General features: G+C 42.2%; 1 protein-coding gene across 1 annotated transcript in view; it reads left to right on the top strand.

Moving 5' to 3' along the window:
* Positions 1-2,647: 2,647 nt before the first annotated feature.
* GC (GC vitamin D binding protein) overlaps positions 2,648-10,081 on the top strand; it is a 51,095-nt gene continuing 43,661 nt past the window's right edge. The window contains exon 1 of the mRNA XM_053570157.1: positions 2,648-2,805. Coding sequence (XP_053426132.1) covers positions 2,748-2,805 — 58 coding nt within the window. The 5' untranslated portion in view covers positions 2,648-2,747. The remainder of the gene's footprint in view (positions 2,806-10,081) is intronic.

Below are 10,081 nucleotides of genomic sequence, written 5' to 3'. Positions count from 1 at the left end.
GCAAATGAGCTTGCACTGAGGTCGTTTCCCCTGAGTTCTGTGAGGGTTTTTATGTAGCCTACACAACATCTTTAAAAGGTTAAAGACACTACTTTGTTAAAAAGCCTAAGAGCTAATAGTTACTACAAGAAGAAAAGTGTGGTAGAGAAAAGAACTAAAGAGGCTTGGTTTTAGCAGCCCTGGAGAGCAGAAGTCGACCTTCCCTCTGAAGCCAGCGGCAGGTGTGTGGAGAGGGCAGAGGCTTGACAAGAAAATGTTGCCTGAAAAATGCCACTGCTTAAAAGCTTCATAGTGATTTTTATTAAATTATATGTTTCCGTCGTAGATTTCTGGGTTGTTATAACTGCTGCAGTACCAGACACCGTCAGAGGCTTGGCCTGGGCTTTGCCACACATTTTCCCGTTTGACATGGTAATCACTGGTACACCAGGGTGCTCATTTGGGCCAATTGTGACTGTTTCTCCCCAGGTTTAGAATAACAGTGAGGATTCAGCACTTGAAATATTAAGGACGGTTATAAAAACAAGAATGAGAAATGGTTCATACAGCATTTAGCTACTAGCACGTAAGTGTCAATTCTCAGAAAAAGATAAAGGCAGCCAGAGCAGGCGGTGGGCAGCTTGTGTAGAGATTTCTTAAGAGGACAACTAAGTGAGATGTTGCAATTCTTGCTACATGTGGTTTATCATTAAGCAAAGTGGTAAATGTTATTGCAAAAGCAGAGATAAAGTTATATCTTTTTTTTTTTTTTTTTGAGACAGAGTCTCACTTTATCGCCCTCGGTAGAGTGCCATGGTGTCGCACAGCTCACAGCACCTCCAACTCCTGGGCTTAGGCGATTCTCTTGCCTCAGCCTCCCAAGTAGCTGGACTACAGGTGCCCACCACAACACCCGGCTATTTTTTTGTTGTAGTTCAGCCGGGGCTGGGTTTGAAGCCGCCACCGTCAGTATATGGGGCCCGCGCCCTACCCACTGAGCCACAGGCACCACCCTATCATTAAGCAAAGTGGTAAAATGTTATTGAAAAGCAGAGATAAAGTTATATCTTTTAAAGAATGAAAGACTGGGCTGCTCCTAACCTTTGCAGCAAAACTCATAGGAATTAATCAAAGTGTGTCTTTGAATGAGCTTATCAGAAGATGACTAAAATACTATTTAAAGAATACAAAAGTATAAATACAATATTATCCTAAAAATAAAAACTATAGAAATATACTAATGTGTTTATTATTCTTTCTGAGTTCTGGGATTCTTAGTACTTTTCAATATTTTCACGCTCATTTAGAGTTGTGTTTCCAAATAATTTACTATGAGACTGAAACATATTTTTAATTAACTCAAGAAGTTAGTCCTTGGCTATAAGTTGATCATGAAATTTTAAATTACTTGTTTATGAGACTCAGGACACAGGGTTGGCTTTAAGATCTTCTGAGTTCCAGGACTCACTGGGTGCAATGATTTTCTTAGATGTTGTAAATTTGGAGAGCCACTGGGGTCAAGTGTCAGCAACTAGAATAAGAGGGGCAGGTAATGTGACTGAACATTACCACATGTTAGGTGTTACAGTAAGCCCTGTGCAGGGGTCATCTGAATTAACCTCACAGTTCTCCTGAGACCACAGTACTAAGAGTCATCACCATGTTACTGAGGAGGAAGATGAGGCTCAGGGGGCAGAGAAAGTTTCCCATGGCCACCCAGCAGCAGCGACACAGGAAGGGGTCTGACCTGGGAGCCTGTGTGTCCAGTCTGAACATGATCATTTCCTGAAAAGAGGCTACTGCAAAAGCTGAGTGGAGCTGATCTAATTCCAAAGACAGGTTACCACCTGCCTCTCCAGGCAAGCCAGGGAGGCCCTCGGAGTTCAGTTCTGCCTTCTGTGAAATGAAGACCTTGAATTCTACATCCTACGAGGCCCCTGTGAGCTCTCACGTTCCATTATCATAAAATATAGCAGTTGCATATTATTAGTAAAAGGATCTTTTAAACTAGCTGTAGGGAGTCTGAGATTTGCCACTAACGTTTTATGATTGGTGACAAGTCATTTAACCTCCCAAGTTATTATCTGCCTCACTTCAGGGGTTACTTTTAATATATAAGTCCATTGCTTCAAAACGTGTGACAGGGCCCATAAATACAAAGGACTGTGCCATCATCTCAAATAAAATTTTCTTATAGCATCGAAATTATGGATTTAAGGAAGTGTGCTAAATTGACTTCTCACTCTTTTTCTGCCTTATTACTTAGACCGTCTAGTCTACAATATTTTAAGGGAATGCTTATGTATAGTAGATTTAAATAAAGAGAGAGGGAGAGTTAGAGAAGGAGAGAGATTATTTCTCCAATTTTTCCATTTATACATCAAAAGGGTAGGGAATGTTCCAAGAAGACACATAGCCCTATAAAGAGAAAAAAAAAAAAAGTGTCCATTACTAATACATTACATAAATTTTAGTGAAGAACAGCAGTGGAAAATAATCTATGTGCCTTGGCTCCTTTGCAGTTTGACAAGGTTAATGATTAAAATCTACTAGAATTTCCACTAAGGTATCCCAGGGCATCTATTTGCCTTGATTGATAATATTATTTTATCTCTTTTGGGCCAAGGATGACTGCCCCTTGCTTCTGTGTGGAGATTAATAATTGATCAGTTCATAGCTCTTAGTAAAAGAGAGCTGCCACTTCAGACAGCCATCTTTCCCTGGTGACCTGCAAGAGGCAGGAGAGCACCAGCCCCACCGGCAGGAACATGAAGAGGGCCCTGGTCTTCCTGCTGGCTGCTGCCCTGGGGCAGGCCCTGGAGAGAGGTGAGGATTCTTTCCTTGTGACTGTTTACAACATCTCTTACTAGTTCAATTTTCTAGTTAGCACTTTAAAGGTGATATAAACGTTATGCAACAAGAGTTGATAAATATGTTGGGGAGAGAGAGAAGGCTCAAAGAGGGATCAATCTGGGCTCAACGTGCCATAAAGTGTTGAACTGGAAAAGGCAAAAGATAAGCATCTCATGAAAGAAAGAAAATGAAATTACATAACTTGTCAATTATCCCTGCTCCTTTCTTGGTGAACAAGATCTGAAGAGAATGATTTGTCGTTAGAAATGAGTCAATTGTTAAAAGGTAACGCAAATGCAGACTGCGATCTATCACAGTTTCAGAAATTCTGCAGGCTGGGAACTTCCCATAAATCTGTTTCAAGTTGCTTTTCTGGCTGATTCTTTAATGTTTATAAGGGACTCTCATTCTGGCTTATACAATTAATGTTTCCTTTTAGTATTGTCAGCTAACAGTCTCTCCTAACTCCTGCATGAGAGTTCACATCAGTAATGCATTTAACCAATGGGATAAAACGTGCTTCCAGGAATGACCAGGTATTAACTGTAATATGAATAACCTTCCTCCTGACTTTTTAATTGTTCTTACATTCACTTTTCATTGATCTTACTTTCTTCATTCAAAGTATTTTAAATTTTGTCTTACCCATCCACAGATTCTGAAGTAAGCTATGAGTTACTAGGTAAGACCATGAAATCTTTCTAAGATAGAATGAAGTATTAAAAAAAATAAAATTGACTGTGTCTCTTAAAAGATTTATGAACAGGCCAACTCCCAAGAAACTCTGAAATTTTACTTTCCCAGTGTTGCTGGGGCAAATCTGATTCTGAAAACCCCGAACACGGCAAGTTCAGATCAGGATCTTTAAACTCAGAAGGTCCAAAATGGCCACAGGACTATCTTAGAGGCCACAGCCAGGAACATGAGTCATCCTCTTGCACTGCTGACTCAGCAAGCGTGCACTGGCTTCACCTCAAATTGCAGGGTCCTTTGGAGAATAACAGAGGATTCTGCACTCTCTATTTCGACATCCCCAGCAGTCCTCAGACCCTGATGATATTGATATGCCAACACCTCATTTCCACCCCCTTGGAGATCTGAACTTCATTCCTATTACCCAGGTACCCTAGGCCAGACGGTATCTGGAGACATACAGAATACACGTTTATGCAGGAAATACTCCGTGTTTGGGGCAGTAGTCCTTTACCTACCACTCCTCTATTCTATAAAACTTGAGCTTAAACATGACCCAAAGACCATGTCAGTGGTGGACCTGAAAAGCGAGGCATGTTTTCTCTGGGCAGGAAGTTACAAAGTATATAAATTAATGTGTTTGAGGTCTCAGACTTGAGTATCCTGGGATGGTGGAGTTGGTGTAGATGGCAGATTTCTCTCCCTGAAATAGTTCTAGAGAGCTGACTGCCCATAGCATTTATCTATCTATACACCTATTCCAAAGTACACCGGCAGTCCCCGGTTACAATGAGATGGGTTCTCAAGGTTTAAATTGAATTTGACTGTATGTTGGAACAGGTGCATTTACCTATTACCTATAATAGCTTCCATTCCTAAGTGTGAGCCATACGTCAGTCACATGTTTGTAATTTGGGGACTTACTATAATAGCCTGTCTTTGTAAGGGCAAGTTGTATATTAATCCAATGTTTGTAATTTGGGGACTCAAATTCAAATGCAAGACTTAATCATGAAAAAAATTTTCTATCGCCAAGCCTATTTACGAAGTTAGTCACACATTCGTCTTTCTCGGTGGGTTTACAATCGACGACTAAAGGTTCTGAAAAGCCCTACAGGAAGGAAATATTATTTAATTCAGGGTTTCCCAAAAACACTGACAATTTTCTAAAATGCCTATACCAGTGGAACTACTTCAAAAAATTTTTTTAATTAAATTCGTACCCCAGAATGTTATGAGTATATAAATGTTTTGGCCACATGAATTGCTTTTGTACTGTTTGAGTCAGCGTTGTCAGTGTGCCCTCGCACAGATGGTGTGCACTGGGCCCGTTAAGAGTGAATGTGCCCCTTCCCTCCCGCCCCTCCAACTGCTTGCTATCTGTTGAGTTTCTCTACCAAATGTGCATGTGGGTGTTGATTGATTAGTTACAATTTAACGGTGAGCACAGGTGGTGTTTGTTTTTCCATTCTTGTGCAACTTCACTTAAATGGTCTGCAGTTTCATCCAGATTGCTACGCAAGTTATTAGTTCACCATTTATTTTTTATTGGCTGAGCAATCCTCTATCATAGACGTACATCACATTTCATTAATCTACTCACGTATTGAGGAGCACTTGGGTTGGTTCCAAATCTTGGCAATTGTGAATTGTGCTATAATAAACAGTCAAGTGCATGTTTTTTTTTTTTTAAGTAAAACAAGTTCTTTTTTTCCTTTGGGTAAATACCCAATAGTGGGATTGCTGGATTAAATGGTAGGCCTACTTTTAGTTCTTTGAGGACTCCCCATATGACTTCAGACAGAGGCCACACTAATCTGCAGCCCCACCAGCGCCATGTCAGAACTCCTTGCTCTCCACATCCACAGCAGCAGCTGTTGTTTGGAGATTTCTTGTTCAACACCATTCTTGCTGGGGTTAGGTAGTACCTCGCTGCAGTTTTCATTTGTAGTTCCCTAATGATTAGAAACATTGAGCATTTTTTCATGTTTATTAGCCATTAGTCTATCTTTTTGGGTGAAGCTTCTGTTCCTATCTTTTGCCCATTTTTTGTATGAGGTTGTTAGTTTTTTTCTTGCGGATTTTCTTGAGCTCTTTGTAGATTCTGGTTATCCACCCTTCATCAGATATGCAGCATGCAAATATTTTCTCCATTCAGTAGGCTGTCTGTTCACTTTGAGCGTTTCCTTGTCTAAGCAGAAGCTTTTTAATATGATCAGGTCCCGTGTATTTATTTTTGTTGTTGCAGCAATTGCCTTTGGGGTCTTCTTCATAAATTATTTGCCTAGACCAGTATCTATAAGAGTTTTCCAACATTGTCTTGTGGAATTTTTATAGTTTCATGCCTTAGGTTTAAGTCTGTTATCCATCGTGAATTAGTTTCTGTGAGAGGCAAGAGGTGAGAATTCCATTTCAATGTTCTCCGTGTGGCCCCCAATTTTCCCAGGACCGTTTATTGAATAGGGGTCCTTTCCCCCAGTGTATGTTATTGTCTGCTTTGGCAAAGAACAGATGGGAACGTGAGGATGGTTTTATGTCGGGTTCTGTTATGGTCCGTTGGTCTGTGTCTCTTGTGCCAGTACCAGGCACAGCCTTGCAGTACAGCTTGAAGTCTGGTAGGGTGATGCCTCCTGGTCTGTCCTCCTATATTTCAGAAAGCAGGGTCTAAAATGGATACTGCTGCTCAGTGGAACATCAGCTCCAGCTAGGCCAATCCTCTTCTGCCAAACAGCATCAGGGATTTGGTTCACAAACCCTTGGGCACATCTGAGAGGAAAGGTTTTACCAAATCTGGCAAATCTGAATAGCATCGTAAGGAAACATGTATTTTTTTGCTACCCAGGAGAAGCAAGGTGGCAGTGTTTGCCAGTTACCTCCACATGACTTCTATCCCCAGGACTACAGTGAAGGCAATACTCATCTGGAATATATCTTTCTCTCTTTCCAAAAAATAAGCCACCAGGGCTGCCGACACAGCCTCACAATCACTAAGGCAATGATGCCAGCAGGAAATAAACCACCACAGTCGATAAGGGCTGTTGGCAAAAATTGTGTTCATTATGAACATTTTTCCTTTTGCCTTCAGCATTTTGTTCTCAGCATAAATATTTTTATTCAATAAGACATCAAACTGCAAGAAGAAAGTAAGTCTCCTTTGGGCTGGTGAGTAAGCTGTGTTTTCCCTTCTCCTCTTTCCTCGTTAAAACAGCTTTAGACCAGGGCTGAAATCAGGGACACAGCTAACCTCATCATCAAAAGCAATGTTAGGCCAGGCGCCGTGGCTCACGCCTGTAACTCCAGCACTCAGGGAGGCTGAGGGGGGAGGGTCACTTGAGGTCAGGAGTTTGAGACCAGCCTGAGCAAGAGGACACCTGTCTCTAATAAAAATAGAAAAATTAGCAGGATATAATGGTGCACACCCATAGTCCCAGCTACTTGGGAGGCAGAGGCAGGAGGATCTCTAGAGCCCAGGAGTTTGAGGTTGAGTTTGAGCTGTAAGCCAGGCTGACACCACAGCACTCTAGTCTGGGGCAACAGAATGAAACTGCCCCAAAAAGAAAAAAAAAAAAAGGAGGGAGAGAGGGAAAAGGTGAAGGAAGGAAGAAGGGAAGAAGGGAAGGAGGGAGGGAGGAAAGCAAAGAAGGAAGAAAGGAAGGAAACCAAACAGCAAAAGAAAATACCTCTCTCTTTGGTCACAGGATGCACAGAGCAGTGTGAGAGGTCAAACTGGGGATAGGGAGAAGAATAAGAGAGTTTATTGCAAAAAAATAAAATAAAATAAAGTTAAGCTCCCTGGAAATCCAGAGCAGTACCACATCACGCAGAGGTGCAAAGCCACACGTACACATACAGTCACCAATGAAGGTTTAAAATGTGTGCACTCAAGTCCAAGAGTACAATTCCTTTGTGATACAAAGAAAATGAAGAAATCCCTAAAAGGATCGATGGCAGCCTCCCCAGTGTCTATACCGTCTCGCGCACTGGGACCGCCTCTCCTACTTTACCTACTCACTGCGCTCCATCCTCACAGTGTTTCCCAGGCCCACCTCGGTGTCCTCTGTACCTCAGGGTTTCGCACAACTCTTCCCTCCTCCTGGAACACTGATCCCCCCAGATGGCCTCAGAGCCGCCTTCCTCATCCCCATCGGGTGTCTTATCCACACCCAGTTACAGAATGGGTTTTCCTGACCAACCCGCCTCCAACAGCACCCACATCACCCTGTGCCCTCACCTGGCTTTATTTTTCGTCTTAGCTCTTTACCTCACCTGTTACCAGTTCTCCATTTGTTTGCTGACCAATGTAAAATGTCAAATGTAAGCAACCCAGGGCTTTCTGTTCCTTTCTATAACTCTCACTTTTAGAACACTTGCCATTGAAAGCCTGACAAATGTATTGTGTAATATTACAAAATTAGGTTTATTTAAGTGTCTACAGTACGTGGCAGTTTTGAGTATTAAAGGTAAATTAAATGTCATGAGGACACGTAACAGGTAACCTAGGAGGATTAGACTCTCTATAAATGTTAGTTTTTGTTATTTTTGTTATAATTAGTGTTGAAAGTATCTACTATAAAACATTGGCACTAGATTTGATGCTTTGTAAATACAAATAGTAGCTAATATTTACAATGTACCATCATATTTTAAATCTTTTGATTAAGTTTATTTCATCCTTACAATACCATGATGAGCTTGGTGCTATTATCTCCATTTTACAGATGAGGAATCTGAGGAAAAGAGAGGGTAAAAAACTTACCCACAGTCACTGAGCTAGTAAGAGCAGAGACAGAACTTCATATGCCAAGTCGTTGGGTTCCAAAGTCAATCGTCTCAATCACTACCACACCGACTCTCATGAGAAAGATATCTGAAATACGATTTTCACTAAACTAAGAACAAGTATAAAAGGAAAAAGAATCAGTCACTAACAACAGTTTAGATGAAATTAGATGAGACTCAGGTTGTGCCCATACATAGCGGAGCCGCGCTCCAGTTCTCAGCATCCCTGAAGCCGGCTTTGACTTCTACTGTCCTGTTTGTTTTCCTGACACCATCACATCTGAATCACCAACTCAGTCCTCTAGAGTCGTCTTGAATATTATTTCATTGATTTTTGTCCTCTGCATCTGATCGTTTCCACATTCTTCAGTTTCAGTGCTGACAGAGATCAGCCTTGCTCGCAGCGTTCTCCCCCAGGAACCTCAGCGGAATGCCTTTTCCTTCCTCCCTGGCTGTCGCCTCCTGCGTAGACACCAGCGCTCACACTGCTGTGCCCACTTACATTTCCCACAGCTTGTTCTCACCCATGCCTCTGTTCCCCTTCACCTGGCTGTCATAAGGACTCCCTGAAACTCCCAACTTCCCATACCACTGCCAATCAATTCATATTAATAAAATACAATTTTAAAACCTGAAATTATATGGAAAGTGAAGTCCAAAAACCAATGAATACATAGCAATCAGGGGCCTATTGTGAGCGTAATGAAATGACGGGGTTGAGCCCATGCAGTGGGCAGGTGCAGATCCCAGGGACTCACCCCAAGTCTGGACTCTGTTTGGAGTCACTCAGTGGTTGATGTGACGTCAAGTCTGAGCATTAATGGGCGTGTGGCCAGAAGCATACAGGCCCAAAAACGTCTACATTGCAATGCCGGAAACTATTAAAGGTCGGGTTACACCACCAAGGCTGGACCACTGTAAAGAGCCCATGGGCAACGCCTGGCCTCCGTCTCCTGTCTGGGGTCTCTCCTGGGGCTGGGTGCCTATGGCTGCCATGTCTGCTGTCAGGCTCGGGCGCCTGAAGCATGGCAGCATTGGAGGCTGTTTCTTTCTTTCTCTCTTTCTTTCTTTTTTGCTGCCTGATGCCTCCTTCGTGGTAGGAGGACAGTAAGGACTTGTCTCAGGCACATGTATAACCCAGTCACAAACTGATTAGACAGAGCTCAAATAATAGTTACTGGCAGGTATATCCTATTTACTGTGGGATGGGCAGACACAGTTCTGAGCATTTTACACATATGAACTCATTCAACCCTCACAATGTTCTTAGGCAAGAAAATCATCCCCATTTATAAACAAGAAAACTGGGGAAAAGTGGAAAAGATGAGCAGCTTTCCCTGGGCTCACTACTGCCAGAGCAGCAGGGACTCAAATCCAGTTAATCTGGATCCTGGATCTGCCCTGAATTGTGATAAAGTGCAGCCTCCTGTCAGATGTGGGGTGCTCTTGAGTTCAGATGTTCTGTTTGTTTTGGGCTCTCGTGATTGGGCCAGCAAAGTGTCTTTAAAGCTTAATTTGACTTGTAAATATTTTAAAGCCTGGAAATTTTATATTAAAAGATTTCTTGCTTCTCTGAAAGCATAGAAAATAAGGTAATAAGGCCAAAACTTGGGAAATGTCCCGTCCAGTATATGGAACCAGTGCCCTACTCCTTTGAGCCACAGGTGCCACCCTTCTTCTTTTTTTTTGGAGACAGAGTCTCAAGCTGTCACCCTGGGTAGAGTGCCATGGCATCACAGCTCACAGCAACCTCAAACTCTTGGACTCAAGCAATTCT

Source organism: Nycticebus coucang, chromosome 1 (genome assembly GCF_027406575.1).
Source record: "Nycticebus coucang isolate mNycCou1 chromosome 1, mNycCou1.pri, whole genome shotgun sequence".
Classification (NCBI taxonomy): Eukaryota; Metazoa; Chordata; class Mammalia; order Primates; family Lorisidae; genus Nycticebus; species Nycticebus coucang.
This window is presented reverse-complemented; position numbering and strand designations above follow the sequence as displayed.